The following is a 21,768-nucleotide window of genomic DNA, read 5'->3' as shown; positions in this document are numbered from 1 at the left end:
AAGGTGACCACCAAGGAAAAGCTAATTGCAATGAATAATGGAAAGCTACTGTCAGGTAATTAGCAATTAAAACGATACATTTTGAGGGTAATAGCAGCAGATGTAGTCTCTCTTCCATACCATACACAATTGTAATTATTCAGCCTAGAAACCGGCTTCATAAATGGAGCATGTCCTGACTTTCAGGCACTAGTTAATTCACCACCTTAAGAATATCAAAGCGAAATCTCCTGACACAGAGGCGGTTAGACTCATCTGTTTTAAATGTTAACAACTAACAGCAACTTTGCAAACTTTTTACACACAGTGTGCTCACTGTGTGTTTTGTGTACCTGCCATGTGCTATACCAGCTGTCGCTGAAAGTCCCTTCCAAGACAGCTTTTGAATGAATCAAAATGCCAGGACACCGTATATCCTGCCCACAGGATCCTTACAAAAAAATAAATAAAATAATAAAATTTTTACCAAGCAAATATTTTCTTTTAAGGGGTCACGAAGGCTGAAACCTAAAGCCAACGTTGCCAAGCATCACAATCTGGAGGAAAAAGTAGAAACAAAAGAAAAGCTCCCTACTCTTCGAGAGGTGATGGCGGGGTCAGTGGGAGCAGATGAAATAATCACTCAGTTTTCTGTTTTGTTTTGTTTCCCCCAAATTTTACCACAACAGTGAGGTCCTCTTGAAAATCAAACCTGAAGAGGAGCTGCTCACAAACCACGAGGACCTCAGGGTCAAGGACAGCATGAGTGTAAGAAAACAAATTCCCGAGCACTGAAAAGCCACTTAAGCAAGAATGCTATATTGATGTATTTTACAGCGCGAAAGGTCATCCCTCCCTGGCTCTGCATTGTCAGTACGTCGCCTATGACTCAGGGACCCTGCTCTTGGCGCTCTCGAGAAGAAAGGAGGGAGAAAACAAAATGGAAAAGGACAGAAAACTCGAGATGTTCTCTTTGATGGTCAGCAGCCAGGTGATAATGACAGAAAGCTGAAATAAAAGAGACTGAAGAAAGAGAAATAGAAAAGAGCAGTGGAGGACGATGGACTAATGACCAATGACCTTGTGTATTCAGTCAAAGAAAAGCCTAACAAAAAGACAGCGTATATGTGTATTCACCATAAATGAATAGCAAGCCGCAGAAACGGTGTCTTAGATTTTGCTTCGTATGCTGCATTTACATTCAGATTTACAGTCTTTTCCATTTGCTTGTTGCTTTCTTTATTTTTGCACATTTTTCAGACTTTTGAATTTTAAATTTTCACATGCAACTTTGGAAGGTGGGCCTAAGTTTAAACACAGCATCACCTATGCAGACTTTACAAAGAGCCACAGTTGACCAAGAGTGATTTTTGTGACATGCGACTCATCCATTAAATCACAACTCTCCGTCTAGACGCTCAACCATTCTCCACCCCCGCACAGCTATGGTTTGGTAAATGGTAATAAGGCAGTAAGATTGCATTTTATCACCCTTCATTCTATATTGTTTGTTGCATATTGTCCCCCCACCACCACCACTACCTTTTTTTTTTTCTTTCGGTTCAATTACGGGTACTGCTTGGAGCCCTGCAAAGCCCTGGCCAGCAGCTTTGTCAGGATGCTAAATGGAGGGCTGTGAGTTTAAAAACTTAAAGAGGCAGTGAAATATTAGCCAATGTGGGTGAGGAATGAGTGGCTGAGAACTGCAGCGTGTCAGTGTTAAATGGTTGGACTCAGATGCATATAAGTTAGTCCAAGCATGAAGGGCAGTGGGACGCTCGCATGGAAACGATGTCCCCTCCCCTCCTTCTCATCCCTCTACCCATCCACACACACACACACACACACTCTGGCGCACCCCACCCACACTGATTTTAAGCAAGGAGCCCATCAGAAACTTGTCATTTCTCTCATTCACTCCAACAGCCTTGAGACACAATGCAGACTTACCTCTGTGTTGTACACCCCATATATCAGAAAGATGAACAGGCCCTGTAAACACAGACAAAGAAAGAGAGAAAGGGAGAAAGAAAGAAGAGGAGGACAAAGTTGTTACACCTGTTTTCTCTCTTATATTTTTATAAAAATAAAAGAAGAAGAAGAAGAAAAAAGATCAAAACTAATGCAGGTAAGGTTGATTTGAAGTCTATTCTAGTCGCACAGAGCTGAATTAGACTTTAGTCGGAAGTAATGAGGAAAGAAGTAGGACAACTTCTCCAAAGTGGGCCACCTCTGTATAAAGCTCAGCTTGCATTTGTTTCGTCTGCAAGACTTCTTCCTCGTTGCAGGCTGCGCTAAGCCATCAAAGGCTTCAACCCAAGGTTCCACACAGTTTTATTGAAATAGAAAATCTCAAGTGCCTATATTCATACTGTGTTCTCTGACATTAAAAAAACCACAATTATATGATTGAGTATTAACAAATACACACAGAGCACACGCATTATGTAAAGAAACCAAAAATCTGTGCTCATAAATCTACGCAAATAGCAAGAAACGAGGCAATAAAGACAGCATTAACAGTGGCGTCTATTAAAACACACTCACATGTACACAGCCCCACACTCACACACACAGAAAGAGAGCAACCCGGGCCAGACGAGACCATCAAGGAAAAACCATTGGAGGAAAGCGGAGAAAGAAAGAGACAGAGGGAGCATAATGAAAAAAATGGCACATAAAAGAAGATATTTCATGTTCACAACACTCCACGGCTAGTACCCAGGGCCCAAGAATGCCATGCCCTTGGATGCATAAAGGCTGCACTTTTGGTCACAGAAAAACAGCTATTTTTCATTCCGTTTCATTGTGGCATCCACTGAATGTACAAGCTGTGCATTCGCCTTCGAGCCATAATGTAATCCTGATGCCTCAATGAAAACAGTGAGAACAACATTCTCAGAACACTGATTGAACCGTGCCACAAAAGATGTACTGAGAAAAATGAAAAGGCAGTTAAAATCCTATAAATTTCAAGGCTGATAGATATGGTAGATTCTTTGATAAGAAAACCGCTAGCACAAAAAAAAAAAAAACTTTTAAAAGTACATCTCTCTGCTTTCACCGCAACCAAGTACGTCTCTGTTGCTTCATCTTTAAACCAGGGTAAGGACACATCCCGAAGACAGGCAGGCACAACCTGCCCAATGCATCAATCAAGCTGAGTTTGGAGCATCCAATTTTTGCCCGAGGAAGATCTCGATGCATCACCATTGACAACATGATTTGGGGGCCCATTCGGAGTGACAGGGCGACAGTGGCTGACGATGATGACCTCTAGGCCAAGCTACTACAAATTCACCTGGCCGCATTGTCCTCCGGGGACTGAATTGCCCCGTCTGTCGCGCAGGCTGGTGACACCTTGCGTACAACTGACAATTTCTCTTGTCTCTGCCATTCTGAAGACACAACAAGGAATCGCACACCGAGATCCGTCTGCTACATACTCATGTGAAGTGGCCAAAAAATAGATACAAGAAAAAAAAAAAAAAAAAAAAAAAATTTCCATAGCACAGTGTGACCATGAGAGCATAGGTGAGGTTGGTGACCTGATAACAGTGGGTGAGCTGAGGTTTCTGGTTTTCAAAGTGCATCCCATAGCTTATACTTTAACTACCCGATACACAGGAGTAATGTTAAAAAAAGAGCAGCGCCCACAAAACCTTGTCTTCACGTTAAATAAATAAATGAATCAACGAATGAAGGATGAGACTGTGTTGTTTTCCAAGTGTGACAGCAAGATCATCTTTTCATCTGTTATCATCTCTGCTCCAATTTACGAGCATTAGATGACACTCAGCCATCGAGCTCAAAGAGACTGGACTGCAAAAGTGAAAGGCTACTCTAGATATATGCCAAGCCTGGACGTTTTTCAGCAGTTTTTCTTAGCAGTCAATTGAATCTATACACTTACTGGTCACATTGTAAGGCACTAAAGGGACCCAAAAGTGTGCCAAGAAAATATCCCACACACCATTTCGACACTACCACCGGTGTGAACTATTGATAAAAGGCAGAATGGATCCAGCGTTGTTTATGGCAAATTTTGAGCCTAAAATCTGAATGTTGCAGGAGAAATGACCATTTATCAGACCAGTCTTCCTGTCTTCTAGTCTTTTGTTTAGCCTGTGTGAACTGTATCAATTCCTGTTTTCAGGCCGACATGAGTGGAAGCTGCTTTAGCCCCTCTGTTTCAGGGATGGGGTGCTCAGAGATGCTGTTCTGCATACCTTGGTTGTAATCAATGGTTATTTATATATAGTTATCGTTTCCTTTCTATCAGCTCAAAGATATAGTTCTTTGGGGAAAATGCTCGTTTTGAACTTCAGCAGGGCATCCTGAGCATGTCTGCATGCCTAAATGCAAGTTTGTGGTAAGAAGCAGTTTAACCTTAGATGTGCGTGATGAAGTGGACGGTGAGGGTATATTATTTAACGTCAGCTAGTAAAAGGCTTTTGAAAAGTAAAGAGATATGGTTTTTTGTCATTTTTTAAAAAATAATATGGACTGACTCTAAATGCACATCACTCGCGATGTGAGATAGAATTGTTACTATAGGGCTGTATTTGGGGTGTCTGTCCTTCTGCTGATAAATATATAATAATTAGACCTCTATAAGGTAAAACGTTAAAATCTCTGATGTCCATTGAGAATTATTTAAAAGCACAAGCAAAGTGTTTATCATGTATGTAAACTCAGCGTGGCTCCATACTGTTTGCACACACAGACACATGCACACATGTTAGCAAGCACACACACACACTAACAGACAGTGGGTGGTTAATTTGCAACACATACTCCATTGTATTGCATTAGAATTGCAATTCCCAACTTATTGTTGCAATTTGATTATCATGTTTTTGATCATTCCTCTTATTTGTAATTAATCTTTTGTTGTGCAGTGAACAAAGTGGGGAGAACATAGTGTGCACATTAGGAAAAAATGATCTATTAAAATCTAATTGAGTTAAAAATAAGTGGCAGCGCAACAATAATGACGGATTGTTTAAAATGTTAATTCATTAATATTATCCCTAAAAACAAACAGACGGGAAAATGGGGCGCATTATTTAAATGCAAGCGTGCCTTTCTAAACTCTGCCGCATTTCTTTTGAACTCTGCAGAAAACGCTACAAATTTATGCAAAGAACGAACACAGTTGCTTTCAAAGTATTGCCATACTGTACATCAAACAGGGGAGCATAAATTAATTAGCATCTCACTAATTATGGAACAATTGTATGTTTAAAAAGTTACTGTGTTTGACCAAAAACACCATTGCCTCAGAGAGATGTGCTCTGCCGCAGTGCCGGGCAGGAAAGTGCATTTGTGTAAACGTGCATGCGCGATCCTACTTATCAGAGATACTGAGAGTTTTGTCTGGACAACAGAAAGAACAAATGAAAGTCAGACATCGATTTACTTTCAAGAACTCTGAGTCAAGCCATTTAAAGCGGCTAGCCCTGATATTGTTTACTACTGGCTGTTTGTGATGTCGACAACCTCCTTTGGAAATTTACCTCTGTTGTCCTTGCAACTCACTCTTCGTAAAAGCATCAGCTGAGTGCATTAAATATTTAAGGTGAGCCATTAACCGCTGGTTATACTTGTAATAAAAGCTTTATTCCTGTGTTTAAGTGTCTGCTTTGTAAGAGAATATATTAAATGAAGCTTAACTCCCTCAAATGTAAAAAAAAAAAAACTACAGATCTTTGGCAAATACAGACGTCGTTTTTGCCTATCTGCATGAATTAAGACGGGCAACTCCTGCGTTATTAGATAATAAAGCAGTTCGAATTTCAGATAACAGATTCAGGTGCCAGAGAACAGATCTGACTCTGGGTTTTTTCACGTTTCACAGTCATTTGATTTTATGACAAGACAAAATGAATGAGCTGGTAGCAACTGATCGTTTAGCTCAATAATATTTTCTACAGAATACAAGGTTGCTGATGGACAGTGTACAGTGCGGTACGACAATAGTTCAGCAAGATAACACAAGACAATTATTTAAAACATAACTTACACACTGGCTGACCACTAAAGGCTGATACAACTTGTGCACACAACTTCTCCTATTGTTTTAACTTGATTGTGTTTAATTGATCAACATGATCAATTAAACACAATTTTCACATTTTCAGGTATTTTCAGTCTTTAACACTGAGAATTCATCCCTGCATATGTTCAGCAGTGACACAAATCTCCAACCTGAATACAAACACTGACCACTTTTAAATTCCCTACAACAGCTCCAAGTTTCCCAAGCACATACGCTGTCCTCATTTTGACAGTAAGCCTACTGCAGGGAAGGGTGTTTTAAAAAAGCCACTTTCTCATATAAAAAAAAATAATAATAATAATTATACTATTTGTTTATGGCATATGCAATGTTGAACCCTTCAACCTCTCAAAGAATTCCCAGAGAATAATCCCTCTACATTTCTCCCCTCACTTACTATCAGCGCCCCTATTTCCCACTTCCATCAACCTCCCCACGTGTGTAGAGAAAGGAAGCAGAGAGCTGGCAGGTAAAAATCTCAAAAAGCAGTAGTTTTATGGCACCGTCCTTGGGAAACAAATTTTCAATGTACAGATATGAAAACTATGATTAAGGTGGAAGGGCAGTGTCTTGGCAAGGGGAGAGGGGGTGGCAGGGCAGCTTTTTCTTTCTCGCTGGAATGTATTGTCTCAGTCAGCCCAACGCTCCCTGTAGTATGAGAAGGAGCTTAAACGTTAACATGAGATATAATGACAGGGAACTCTGCTGTTCTGTCTGCTTGTTATATTGAAAAAAGAACCAGTATGGCTGCAATTTTGTCATCCTCCTTATTATTTTTACTTAGTGGTACAAATGACTTGCAGTAAAACAGATCTATATACAATAGATGTGTAAATTTTCAGCCAACCCCTTTTTAAAAATATTTTTATAACCGTGGTCTTGAGCAATAGTTTCTATGATTTCTATAGCAGTTTTTCTTTGGACATTGGCTGCTTTTTCACTTATTTTCAATCCAGTCATTGTACCTGATAACTTCCAGCTGTAGTTTTTCTTTTTAGTTAAGCCACTTAACACTGACCTGTGAATCAATAAAGCATAAAAAGGGCACCTAACTCAAAAGATGAACCAATGTTCTGTCTAGACATAAAGACAATTTAGGAAAGAACCAATTTAAAATTGTATCTTTAGGGATTTTGCTACTCTCAACATGTCACAAAAATACATTTCTTGTGTCGCATCTATAGAAAATGCCAAACGTGACATTTTGACAGGAAAGAAAGCTTGCCTATGAGTATCTGCCTTGCAAACTGTACAGTATTTCCCATTTTCCTAGCAAATTATAAAAAATGAGAAGCTTAGTCTTATGCACACTACTGTATACAAAATTTAATATGTTAATTTATAAGACAAGTAACAGGGTTTTTTTTTACTTTAAACATTTGATTCTCCTTTGTGAATATTTCTGTATCTCTATTTTTGCAATAGAGATGCATAAAGAAAAAAACTTCTAGTTCAAAGTTTCGATCCCAGTATTAGAAACAACAACAACTGAAGACCACCACCTCCACATCCCCTCAGTGAATTCCAGAGTCACTCTCTGCCAGAAACGAGAGCCTTTTGAACAAGCTGGGCCCGACGTCAAATATCCTCGCCTAAATTCAAACACACAGAGACACTTTTCACAAATAGAGCTATCCGCATCTCCACTTGGCAAAAAAAGGGGAGGAAAAATTCTGCCCTCACACCTGGTAATCATTAAAGAAATGAGAGACAGAAGAGGTTAAAACACCGTGATGGGGGGAAAAAGAAAAGAAATTCACACTTCTGCGCTGGGACTTGCTAATGTCTCTGACCCCTCCACACATAAACAGTTTAATTAACATGTATACATAACTTTCACTTTAACTGTTCATGGCATGTCAAATCAAAGTGTCTGTCAAAGCTGTGAAACAAGGAGTTGATACTTTGCAGGCCCTCGGTTTGAATCCAGCTCCACTCAACTGCTCCAGCTGGAAAGAGATACTGGCAAGAAGAAGTGAAGGCAGGCAGACAGGGCAGGTAGACGGGCAGCCTGCCACTCTGTCAGTTTGAGGTAAACACCGCCCAATAAATGCTTTGTAGCACCCAGAACTGCTCAAGATATGAATTAGAGAAGATGCTTGAAGTGGAAAAATAAAAGTCAAACCAAACAGGTTTTTAAGATTTGGGTGGCATCACATCTTTCAAGCTGAAATTGCTCGCCTTTGCAGCAAGTGAGCACCGTATTCATTATGGTGCAAACTCAGTCCACCCTACTGTAAAGATGGCTGTGAAAATAAATCATCACACTCTCAATCATCTTAAAGTTGGCCTCTGTTGTGCACAAAAGCATGACATCAACCATTTATAGAGAATTTGTACAATTGAAAAAGATTGTTAGGTGCAAAATGCAACCAAATACATCCAGTCCTGACAACTGGAATAACCTAAATTTTGATTTGGGTATGTGCCAAAGTTTTCTTCCTGTTTCTTTCTCACTGCACATTATTAGAGAAAGTGGAAAAGTTATTCTATTAAAAAAGAGCCCTTAGGACTCCCTGTTTCTTTCCCCATACACACATCCAGTCAGTCGGGCTGTCACGTTGAGGAGGGGACCCCCCAAGCCAGCCTGCCTCCACGGGGTGTGTAGCTGCAGAGGAAAACTGTCAGTGTTCGCACACAAACAGGCACACAGTGAAGCCAGCAGCAACACCAGTGCTGGTGTGCGATGGCTCAGGAGAGGAGGGAGAGTTATTAGCTTAGCCCTGAACCACCTACTTAATATAGGGGCCGGCGGTGATCGCTAACAGAGCCTGGCAGAGGTGACAGCTTTTGGCCCTGCTTGAGGAAATCCAATTGAAAAGCAGCCAAGAGGAACAACAAGCCCGAAACAGATGTTGCTCGCTACCACCAGTGCAACTTGGGTACACACAACCCAGCGGCAACAAACCGCGATGGCAAAACTGACACACAAACATACACACAACGGACACAGAGTGGAGCGCACACGCTTACACCACAGAGCCACATGAAACTGTGGAGGAACAAAATTTACAAAGGAAAACATCAGCAGCAGCAGATGTCTACAAGGACAGCAACAAGGAGCGATTTGTACGTTTATTTTTAGTTTCTATACTCTCTTTTTTCTTTCATCACTTTTCTACAGAGTGGCAACTACAGTTTAAATATATTTAAAGAGAACAAATCAAGAAAAAATGGAGCAGAGGCCAAAACAAAATCTTTCTTCCTAGACAAGAGACCCACCCAACAATCCATCCATCCATCTATGAATCCCTTGTCTTTTCTTTTAAGAACGTCTGGTAAGGCGTCCTAGTGAAAACACAGGCCTTCATATTATTAAAGCGCTTTTGCTCAAGTATTAATTGAGTTTGGCAAGTCTGGCCACACTTAATCCTAATAACGTTCATTTATTTTTTCCATCACCGCTACTGGGAAAAAGGGCAAGGAAGAGATGGGGAGAGCGAGAGATAAAGAGAAAGGGGGAGAAAATGGGCAAAAATCAATTGTGACATATCTTTATTACCACTCGATGACAAATGACGGCACATTTGCCATTGCTCTGGCATTGTGTCAGTGTGTGTCATATTGATTTTACATCAGATGGACGAACGTTATTGATGAAGTTCCAGAAAAACAGATGACCGCCCCATTTGAGTTGTTTTTTTAGCGTTTAAATAAACCAGGATGACAGCAAATTAAGACAGTAATTGTCACATGGCAGATCTCTCCTTTTGCTTTTCCGACAATTTTTCTTTAATATAAACCAAATTTCGAAGCATTTGCGGAAACCAAGCCTGCCACGAGATCAGCGGGAGTTGGCAACTACACCCTGAACCTGATCACATGGAACACATGTGGGAATGTAATGGAGGAGCGGTACAGAGAGCACGAGAACGAGAGTGAACTGTAAACAAACTAGCTTTTAAACAAGACAATTTCGAGTTGCGTGTCTTGGGCGCCAAGAAAAACACAGCCACGGAAAACTGATACAAACTTTTAACACATGGGTCAAAGCGGGAGTCTTTGAACTGCCGAGGGAAAGCCGGCCGCCAGTGCAGAAAGCTGTTTAATTAAAAATACTTAGGTATTCAACAGGCCTTTTTGGGGCGCCCTCTTGTCAAATTGTATGTGAGCCTGCTGTCAATCGTTTTTTTAATTTCACAGTTTTCCGCTGACAAGGGGGGGGGGTCAGATGGGAACAAGTTCTCCTAAAAACAGCAGCTGGATCCTGGGTAAATTTAGAGAAAAGGCCACTCACAAATATAAATCTGCACAGTCGGTTGCAGTAACAGACATAATACCATATTAGTGTATATACTCTTGAACCGTATACTTATACAGAATTAGACACAGTAATATGTTGGACCTGGTATTAAAATACCATTAGAATTACCACCAAACTGTGTAAGCTTCTTCCATTTAAACTGCCTTCAGAATATAGAAGGTACCAGATATTTTGCAGAGATTTGCAATCATAGCATAGATAAATTATATAATTTATGATATATACTGTTTTATTGTAGAATATTTGGGGGAAGGACAAATAGGTGACGTCTTTAATATGATGTCTTTTTAATTTTTCAAGTCAGAAGGAGTTCACATTAACAGACAACATAATCATGTACTGCCAGCCACTTATTTTCGTGTGGCATTGAGGAGCTGGAAAGGCATCACACACACACACACACACACACACACTTCCAATATACCACCACAAGCACAGGCACTCTTAGTGGCTTCCAAACAGTAATTGCACTCTTATGTAAGTACAAGCAAGCTCAGAATCAAAGTCAAGTGTCTGGAAGTTGAACACCACCTGAGCCTCAGCTTACCATTTTTCCAAAAAAGTGTGCCAACCCTAATGGGCCAAAATACGTACCATTATGTTTTTGTTTGTTTGTATTATTTATTTTTCTATAAAGAGTGTACGCTTTGCCTAGAGAACTATGACACATTTGCCCTTGGTCTATTGTTCTTGTGCCGGTGCGCGTTCGACTTATTCATATGCATACATTCGCGGGCATGAAAACAGTTTTAAAGCACCTGAAAGGTACATTGGAACCTGCAAACAAACAACTCTTACGCATGCACAGTAACATTTGAGCAGAATACTTTGTGCAAATTGCACCACTGACAAGACCGTGTTGCAGTGCCCTTGACTAACAATGACAAATGGATGCAATATGCAAAGTCTGAACAAGTTGCTTTTGGGTGCAAAATAGGAAAAACGTTGCTCCGGGTACCATTATAGGATGCGTTTGCTATGCTGTTTCTCAACTAAGGTGAGCCTAGCCGAGGTTAATGGCACGTGTTAAGATTGAGAAGTGTAGGTGAGTGATGTCTGTCGAGAGAAATCAGAGAGAGCGAGACAGAAAGACGGACCTTCTTTCTCTCGTTTAGACATGTGAATTGCCGATTGGTGTCTTGCTTGTTTTATTATCTATTATTATGCCGAATCTGTGACCTTGTATTTGTAAAGGACGTAAGTGACTAAAGACACATTAGCAGCATATGAAAAAATAATGTGCTCTAAAAACCTATAAATTATTTTTAACTAATAAGTCGTTTTCTATCCCCGAGACTCTTACTGTCATGTTTTGTAAATAAAGAAACAGAGCAATAAAATAAAAGTAATACATCTAACTTATAATGTAGTGTCCTTACAAAGCAGCAGGAGCTTCACATACCTACTGCATTTCCATCAATCTGCTGTCAATCTGTCACACATCTGATAAAAGTGGAAATAATTTCATTTTTTAGGATGCAAAATATTGGTTTTATAGTGTTTTTTTTTTATTTGCCTAAATTAATACATACATAAATCAATAGCTCATAGAAATTAATTATTAAACCACTAAGAGTTAGTAACACCCCAAAAATAAAAAATAAAAAATAGAGAGAAAAGGACAATAAGAAAGAGTGTCTAAAATAATGTGTATGTGAGTGCATGAGTGTAACCGCTGGGTTTGTAGTTCTGTTTCTGCGTACACCTACCCAACATAATCCCACTTCTGTGTCTTTCTGTATTCATCCGCCTGTCTGTGTTTGTGCACGCGCATACACATGCGGTACAACACCACCGCGGTGGCAGGGTGCATCCATCATGATAAACCGGGAGACTCGGCGACTGTCACATGCAATCACACTTCACTACGGTTCACAGGACTTCAAAGTGAAAATGAATGATAGCTCATCGACATGAAGACTTCATATATCTTCGTTTTTTTTTTTTTCTTGCTCTTTTCTGTCTTTTATTTTTGGGAAGAGACTTGTATCTTTTCTCCCAGCCCCCCTTCGTTGTGAGGCTAATCGTTTTTGCCCATGGCTGGACGCACAAGTTAAAAATAAACAATAAAAAAATACATTCTGCCCACTCAGTTTGTAAGAGAATCTAAATGAGTAACACAGATTTTCAGAAATAAATTCAAAGTTTGCTTGTCCCACAAATTGCATTCATGTAAAGTGTGAGTAAAGCTGTAACAGACTTAAAGCTGCAATAGGCGTTGTATGGCCACCAGGGGGCTCCAAGAGTACCTCACCAGTGCATTCTGTTTGTCGTGATGTTAATTGGGTTAACGAGTTCTTTTATTTCTTTCTTTTTCTTATTCTGTGTTATTTCCTGTTTTGTTAGGAACATGTCACCTTCCTTTTATGTCTTGGGTGTTGATTTTTTTCTTTTTTATTCAATTTTTGGTTTGGTTTGTCTTTTTGACATCATCATTACACCATTGTTACTCTTCTTTGCTCTTTTGCGTTGGTCTGAGTTGAATACATTTTGCCATCAAAGTGTGACTGCTGGGATCAGCATGCCCTCCAACTTGTTTTGACTGACATTTTTCCACATGGACATTACAAGCAAGGATCTATAAGCCAACTACAAGCAGACTAGAAAATAACGCATTAAGAACAACTACACCAGTGGTGTCGGCTGCTGTCCATTTGCATTTTTGCAAGCAGGTACCCTGCGCTGCTTAATGCACGTATCTGGCAGATTACTGGTGCTTCCCAGTTGTTTATCTTGCTGTGTGCCTTCCCCTGTGCCCTCATTACTTTTGCTTCCTTATTTTTTGGTTATCTACTTGGACTCCTTCTTGATTTCCTTTGTTATCACCTCTTGTAATTTTATTTACTTCTCTGCAGTCGATCCTGTACATGATCCCAATGTCCTGCACTTGGTGTTTCCCCTGTGAACATACCAATATTACTTTATCAAGCCCTGCTGACATATCGATAAACATAATCCTACCTTGCCAACATGAGCATCAAAGAAAGTGTCTGCATCCCTGACTTGTTTAATCATTTGTTATGTTTGGCTATTAACCAAGCAGCCACCATTTATCAGGTAACAGTAATCTAAGTTACTGATTACTAATAGTAAAAACAGTGTTTCAAGCGAAGCAAAGCATAAAAATACAGATACAGCTTTTAAACTATCAGTATTTGTTAACCTCAGTGAGCACTTGAAAACATAACCCATGCATGAATTGCTGCACTCTGGGGATTCAAACCCTTGACCTTTGCAACTCCAGAGGAGCTTATTTTAGAGACCGCGCCACTGGGGGACGTGGCTTTCAACTCACGTTCTCACAAGTTCTCACAAGTTCTCACAAGCTGAAGCAATGATGCTGCGTTTGCAAAACTGGGCTCTGTTTGTTCGTTTCAATGTAACAAGCATCCAAAGGGAGAAAATTTACAAAGAAGATGCGTCATGCATGCTTCCATTCCAATGAAGCCTTGATGACAATGCAGAGAATGACAGCAATATTTCAGTTTGAAAGTTAATGTGAACAATGGCAAGTATTAAACTTGTTAGATTTGTAACTGCTAAAAAGTCAACTGAGACGCAATAATGCCAACTCTCTAACTGCTTCAGCGCAGGCAAGGGTAGCTTTTAATCTAGTAATGACTCTGAAATGACAGTATGCTTAAAAAAAAACAAAAAACTAAAGATCCTGGTATAGACCTCCTCGCCTCTCCCTCTCTCTCTCTCTCTGCACTCTGTCCCAGGCTCTGCTCTTGCTCTCTAAGCTGTTTGATTGGCACATGCTTTCACTTAATGAGGGATAATTACTAAGGAAAACAAGTGGGAGAGCACATCTGCTCAGTGTAAAAAGAAGTCCAGGCCTGGTGCAATCTGTCAGACAGGGCTTTCAGGTTGTGTGTGTGAATGCCTTACCCACCTTCAGCAGCCCCCCAGTCCTGCATAAACCCTCCAGGACCCTCCCTACACGCCGTCCCGACGAGAAGCAGATTAATATGAATCAGCATGTGGCTGTAAACACTCGACGGGAAGAGTGTATATCTATGTGCGTTGACATGCATAGGAAATGACCCGGAGTATCTGTGGAGGACTGGCTATGGGCCACGGCAGGAAGGGCAAGAGGCCAGTGGGGACATCAACATCCCAATCAGTGTCCTGCTGCCAGAGCTGTTGTTCTCCAGCTCCTATCGCACTGTTTTGTTTGCTTTTACACAATGCTACACTGTACTAGTAGTAAAATACTCAGGTAGCTGCAATTCTTCCCAGACACATCCACATAGTGCTCATAAATCATCTCTGCTAAACGGTCTCTTAATGACCTGCCTTTGTGTACAGTTAGAATGGGAACTTGTCATGTTTAAATTGTGAAATTATAATTTACTGTATTACTCAGTGAAACTGAGTTGCCAGATATTAAAAATTTTGACAGAATATTCTGTAGGTTTAATTTGTAATTTGTACTTCACATTCTTGATTACAGCTACTTAACAGAAATAGTGGCAGCACACATACATTAGCCAAAATGAGGAGAGAATTCACATGCTACTTTTCAAGCAAAAAGCACAGCGCAGCTTTGGGTAACCTAGATCAAATCATTTCATTTTATCTGCCTTATAATTTAACACAAAGTCGCTCCAGATGAGCACGTTGTGTGGCAAGTGTGTGACCCATTGGTTTGTCACTCAGTGTAATCGCTAAGGTGTAATCAATATAAATTCACCTATAATTAACATATATTTTATCTATCCGTTTGACAGCTTCAAAAGTTATCAAATATTTTTTTATCTATTTTAAATACATTTTTAAAAATGAGGATTTTTTTTTTTTAATTATCACATGCAAACTGGATCTGACGTTTGACAGCCTTTTAACCTTCCGACACTTTTGTCCACCCTTCATGCCCCCGCCTCGGCAGCTCCTTACCACCCACCCACTAAAAGAACAACAGGGTTTTGCTTTCTTGCCCTGCACTGACCCAGTTCCCACTAATTACCCACAAAGTATACATCAAAGCCGGGAAAATCTACAGATCTGCGACAACGAGGCAGAGTAAGAAAAAACAGGACTATCCCCAACCTAGTCACCCTGAGCTGTTACCGATACAGCCGCGTGAGTTTGTCTGTATTTTTGTGCATGCGTGCGAAGTGGTGTTAGCCGATACAAAAGGCACGACGGTGAACTTATAAATAGAACGGTCATTGTTTCGACATGGGTAATTTCGGGTGTCGGAATTGTTCCTGACACTGTCAGCTGTGTGGCTTAGCTGAGGGGGAAGGCGGCAGGGGTGATGGATGAGTGAGGTCATGAAGTCTAGAGTCAGCTGATGGGATAACATGCATATACACACAGAAACAGAGAAATAAATATTACTAATAGCATCAAAGCATGGAATCAAATACAAACTATAACATGCATTAAGGCCATTGAGCATAATTGCACTCTTTTTTTCTCTTTTACGCCTTCCCTCTCTCTTTCTCTCTCTCTCTCTCTCTCTCTCTCACACACACACACACACACACACACACACACACACACACACACACATATAGTTATCATTGGGCAGGGGGCAAAGGGGATGGTTTGCTTTCTTATGACACAGTCTATTACTAAATTGAGCTGGCAGGTAATTCTAAGGCAAATAAATGCCAGCAGGTTTAACACAAGGAGAGGTCTTTGGGGTGGCGGCAAGAGCAATGACAGAAATTCTTTGGCCTCTTTTGACAGGAAGCCTATTATTCTCGCCGCTTTATTTTCCCAGGCTAGTTTTTAAAACTGATCTCTCCAAGAGAACTCCCCGCCCTAACAATCAGACCTTCCCCATCTGAACCACTGCAGCTGGTTCTTTGGTTCTGCTGGTCTGTGTCTTTACTCCCTAGACTTAATATTTACATTCTATGAGAATGAAGGCTGATTTTTTTGTCTACCCTTCAGTTAATTTCAAGGGTACTTAGGTGAACATTTTAGTAAAGTATTTTCTGTACACAAACCTTGATGCTAAGGTTGTGAAATAAGCCTCTCCATCTGTAAGAAATCCTCCCTTCAAACAGGTGAACAAGCGCTTGTATGAAATATTGCAGCACAGCTCTAATTTTAATGTTGTTTATTTAAACTAAAATAAACATTAAAAATATAACAAAAAAAGATGAAAAGAGGCAACAGGGGAAAAAAATAAAAGTACAAGTTGAGACAAAACACACTATAAATATACTACTTTTAAAAAAAAAAGCTGAGCTACATCCTCATTATAAATGCCATCTCAGACGGGCATGGTGGGAATCGGTGCTGACCTTGGTATCCCGTTTGAATATTGTTTTAATGCCGCGTCTGGTAATTGAGAACGCAACGCAAACAGTGGACTCTTTTTCAAAGGGAAAGTTATTTTCCCAGGCAGTGGGAATGCAAACAATGAAAGAAGTGTATTTATTTGTTTGTTCATAATTATCCAACAGACTCATTAAAATATGGATTTATAAATAAATCTCCATGATTTTACCTATGACTACATTAATTTAAACATTTCATCACCCACTGCTGTATGATAATAATTTGTACGCAAAATATTTATGTTACAAAGTTGCATTTGCAGTATTTTAGTTTATTTCAGTAGCTAAGGAATTAAAATTCAATTCAATAATTAGAAAATAATTAGTGAAAGCATATTAACTAATACAAGAAATGATGAAATATTCACAATCACTTGCTATCTCTGTGCAACCAGTAAATTCCACTGTACTGGGAGAGATGGCTGCTGCTTTAAATTGCGTGTGATCAGCGCTACGGCAGACAATGAATAAGGATGTCAGGGGAATTGAGGGGAATATGGTTCCTGTTTTCTCAAACAGTCCAAAATGAAAAACATTTCCCTCTGTAATCTGGCCAGTGAGAGCTCTGCCATGTGTGCACATCGACACTCTCGACTGTGTCACTGCGTTAGTTTGCAGAGTGAGTTTATAGGCAGTAAAACTGTGTTACAACACAGTTTGGACCACTTCAACGTTTGCTGACTGATATTTTGCACGTGTTTCATTGAATCTTTGTTTGATTACATTGAACGGAAATTCCACGAGCATAACTTCTACAAAAATCTTAGTGTATATATACATTTAAAAGTAGCATTCCTAAAAATAAAAAAAAAAACGTGGCAAGCTGCAGTTATAAATGGTACAGTAGGAAAATATAAGGAGTACAGGAGAGGAATGCTGTGGCTGTGAATGGGCCAGTTGTGCAGGTCCAGATGAATGGGCTGGAGATGCCTGACTGTGAAACTGGATCCAGGTCCTGCTGTTTTGGTTTCTTCTGCCAAATGAGAAGTTAAAATAACTTCTAACTCCTCGGTTTGTAGGGCGTTGATGGTAGCGGTGACAAGCGATCACACACATTATCCAGATACACATGCACACAGATATTCACAATGCTTAACGGGCCGTTATGTTCAGCAAAAAAAAAAAAAAAAAAAAAAGCCAGACTTTACACAAGAAATCGAAATGCAGGATCACACATGTACCACTATGTGCCAGTTCTTTGCATACACTTTCCTTCTTCTTTTAAATTTTTGTTGTGAGATTATTTTGAATTGAGGTAAAAGGTATATAATAAATAACAATATTTGCTTTGTTTGCACAAAAAACAAGCAACATGAGAAACGGAAAATTAATTTGAGCTCTGAAATATTTACAAGCCAGAGCATTGCATTTAAGAACATGAAAATCTTTTTTTAAATTCTTGATTTTTTTTTGACTTGATGTTTGCATGGCAAAGCTGAGGACCATTAGCAAAATTACACTTTTGCACAGGCAGCGCATTGCTTGATCTATCAGCAAATATCTAACTGAGCTGGTACTTGTAAACTGGGCAAATTTAAATGAAAGCATAAAAAAATACACTGTGCATTTTTCTCATCTCACATTCAGACAGGAAGTGGAATTAAAACTGAATGTGAGGTCTTTTAAATTTGTTTGAGACATTTTTACCTGAAAGGGATAAAGCGTTGGCAGGCAAAACTGGATACAGATCGGTGATTCTGTGTTAAAGCTGTCGGTTTGTATTTTGGGGCAACATTAAGTACTTTTCTGTTTAGCTGAGAGCTCGTTAAGTTACGAGTGTTTAATCTTTAAAAACATTTGCTGTGGTTTTTCACTTCCACTTGGTCAGTCAGCGTGAGCAGAGGTCAGATATTAGCATATTATAAAGTCCAGTCAATGCAGTAACATCCAGTTACACTAAATCTGTTAACATCAAATTTAATCTCAATTTTTTTACAGAAGTAATCTCTGATGTTTTGTAGTCTCTGACCTACTGAGCAAAGAGGAGAAATCACCTCTTCTCGAACAATCGCTTCAGATGCTGTAAAAGCAGGGCTCACTTATACAGCAAATCTCCCATATGGCAAAAATCAATAAGCGGTGCGAGACTCTATTGATCATATCTGTATCACGGATGCATACTGACGTCCACCAGCCAAGCGCGTGTAAATGTGTGTTGATGCAAGTGGACTGAGTAGAGGAGTTCATTACAATGCAAACAATATTTTTTTTGAAACCTTTAGCTGCTTTAAAATTACACCTCAGTCTTCCTTTGGATTATCAGGAGTGTTTTATTTACTTTGTGAGCATCTAAAGTGAAGTAACTGGAGTGCAATGCAATGTTATCATAAGCAAAGGGAAGAAGTGGAGGCGGGGGGAGGGGACAGTTACACGGACCAACTTTTTGGCAAAACCAAACCAGCATACAACTGCCTCATTCTTCCTTGGTGTGTACAAATATCTCTTCTAAAGTCATCTTTATCCCACAGGGACAGAACACCTGTAGACTCGCCGCCGTGTTCATGTCATTAAAAAAAAAAAGAAAATGTTGTTGTCATCAATTCCTATGATATAAAAGAACTTAATGTGATATGAATGAAACAGCTCAGATAAATTATCTCAATGATTTCTCTATATATTTGCAATGTAACGACAAGGCACAGGGCTGCCCTCCGCAGGAAGCGAATGGCCATAACAGAAATAAAAGGATGCATTCTTGAAAAAAAATCCAAAAAACTGAAAACAAACCACAGGGACTCGTTGCGCTCTCCACGACTTACTGAGAACAATCGTTACCCTAACATTTTCTTTCCAACTCCGTAACTTCCTTCCTCTCTACTTTGTTTTCTCCCTTGCCTCTTTTCATCCCCCCGCCCGCCCAATGTCTCTCTCGGCACCTCAAAGTTATTGATAGTTTAAAGTTATGGGCTAATAATAAGATGGACACTGCATGGCCAGGAGCCTATTATACCCAGGTAATGGATAGTGAGGGGATTTTGAATGACATTGCCAAGAGATTGGATGACGGAGGATGGAGCAATTTATGGCCTCCCCAAAGAGCCCCTGTTCCCCTTTTCGCTCTCGCTGACACGCGCACACGCTATTCGCTGCTATTTATCTCTAGCTTGATAAGGAGGCAGATGAGGCATGTCTGCATTTATGGTGAAGATGTTCATAAAAACTACCGGCTCAGAGCAGGAAGTTAGAACTGAGTCGGGGGGACATCATATCTGCTCCAAACTCCACATGGTTCTCTTTAAAAACTAAAATGCCATATATTAGTTTTTCATTTCTGATGTGTTTGGTTTGACATGAAATGTGACTTGCAGCTGTTGCTGTGGGTTTTTACATCTACTGAGCATTAGAAGTGTTTACAATAGTGCCGCATTGACCGATACTCCCTAAAATAAAAATATTTCTCTATAGCTTTACAAGAAAGCACTACACACGAGCCATCGGACCAATCAAGAAAAATATCAACATTTCTGCCTTCTTGTTTTGCCAAACAGAATTATTAAACAACTCAAATAACTTCTGCACAGATGACACGCACATGTCGGATACTTTCACCCAAAACGAAGCAGCAGCGAGGGATGAGATTCAGAGCCCTCGCTGCACAGAGAAGCAGACGTACAGTGCATCTGTGTGCCCGGTCTTCAGTATGTTTGCTCGTAATGGCCCGCTGCAGCTGGTTTGCACTGAGAAATAACAGTAAGGGTAGACATACTTCAGGAAGAAGGGAGCAGGAAGAAGACGAGCGAGGAGGGCACGAGGGAGAGCAATGAAAAAGGCTTGTCAACATTATCTGTTTTATTGATTTAACAGTAAAGGCTTGCCGCTTAAGCTTTATGTTGCTTTGGCTGGCCCATTGAAAATACAACAGCTGCAAATAAAAAACGATTTCCTAAAAAACCTGAACGTTCTTATTTATTTATTTGCTTTTCTTTTTTCTTTTTTTTAAAGCTTATTCCTATCGCCCACTCACTAGCTCAGGTTGTGCATGCATCGTTGTTAGGGTTTTACACATTTCATCATTTTTACGAGCATCATTACAGAGGGACCATATTTTGCTGGACTCTCCCACACCAAAGGGATCCATGACACTATAGAAGGCAATAGCATCTACACGACCGTAGTGATACACTGTAACACAAGGTTTAATTAACATATTAAGAGGGTCATTAAACAAAATTAAAATAAAGACAGGCTCAATTAAACACAAGGAAATCTTTAAGCCTAAACCTTCAAATCATAAAAATTTGCAAAGAAAATTAGTATCATTTTAGCCTTTGGAATTTTTTTTTATTTTTTTTATTTCTGTCATTATTTTTTTACATTCTATAAACTGCAGCTGACCAAAAAAGAATCATATGAATCTTTCAGTGTTTTCTGCAAGTTAAAATTGTTTAGTCAAACATATATGGACCTCATCTGTTGAATTTGTTTAAAACAGATGCTCACACAGAACCTAACCTAGAACAGAAGTCACTCAAAAGTGTAGGGATAACAGTTAAACGGTTTATAGTGGCACCTGCAAGCAGAGATGGCTGAGGAGGAATTATTAATGATAACTATCCTGATTACAGGATCAGTTCATCAATTCAGTCACTGGAGAACGAATCATGGTACCAGATTTTTCACGGTTGTGCAAGAGAAAAATATCCAAACTGGGCTGAACAACGTGGGGCCAAAATCAAAAGTCTTCTGCAGACAATGAATTTCTGTACAAAGAGTCATGAGAGTTTATTCGGCAGCTGTCAAGATATTTCAGTATGGACAAAAGTTTGACCAACACCCACAAGCAGACACTGATAGAACAACTTAGAGTTACTTTTTGGCGAATAGGAAAAGTAAAAATACCATGCTGACTCCCCTTCCTCCCCAGGTTATCTGACTTTTGTCAGTAAAGAAAATTAAAGCACAAACATGAGCATGTTGGAGCACATTTACACCAACAACCCTCTTAAACCTTTTTAATTATTTCATTTGTTTTTAGCATGTTGTCTGGTAGCTCGTTTCATAGGTGAAGTAAAAATTCTCCATCTTTAATTGTCACAGTGAGAACAGCGGGGTCAAAAGAGCAGAGTGCAGCCTGGTAGGGTTCCTGAAAGAGCCACTGTGTAGCTCTTTTATCACAGAGCAGCTGGGTATTACCACAGGCCTCTTATTGCTGCCCAAAAATCCCA

The 21,768-nt window shown here is 39.8% G+C and overlaps 1 protein-coding gene across 3 annotated transcripts in view; it reads right to left on the bottom strand.

Annotated features, from left to right (window-relative positions):
* LOC101465580 (adhesion G protein-coupled receptor D2) overlaps window positions 1-21,768 on the bottom strand; it is an 87,530-nt gene that overhangs the window by 47,459 nt on the left and 18,303 nt on the right. For all 3 annotated transcript variants that reach the window (XM_004561998.3, XM_076874384.1, XM_076874382.1), the window contains one exon: window positions 1,930-1,971. In XM_004561998.3, coding sequence (XP_004562055.3) covers window positions 1,930-1,971 — 42 coding nt within the window. The remainder of the gene's footprint in view (window positions 1-1,929; window positions 1,972-21,768) is intronic.

This window comes from Maylandia zebra, linkage group LG15, assembly GCF_041146795.1.
Source record: "Maylandia zebra isolate NMK-2024a linkage group LG15, Mzebra_GT3a, whole genome shotgun sequence".
NCBI classification, from domain to species: domain Eukaryota; kingdom Metazoa; phylum Chordata; class Actinopteri; order Cichliformes; family Cichlidae; genus Maylandia; species Maylandia zebra.
Note: the sequence above shows the minus strand (reverse complement) of the source record. Positions and strands in the feature narration are given on the sequence as shown.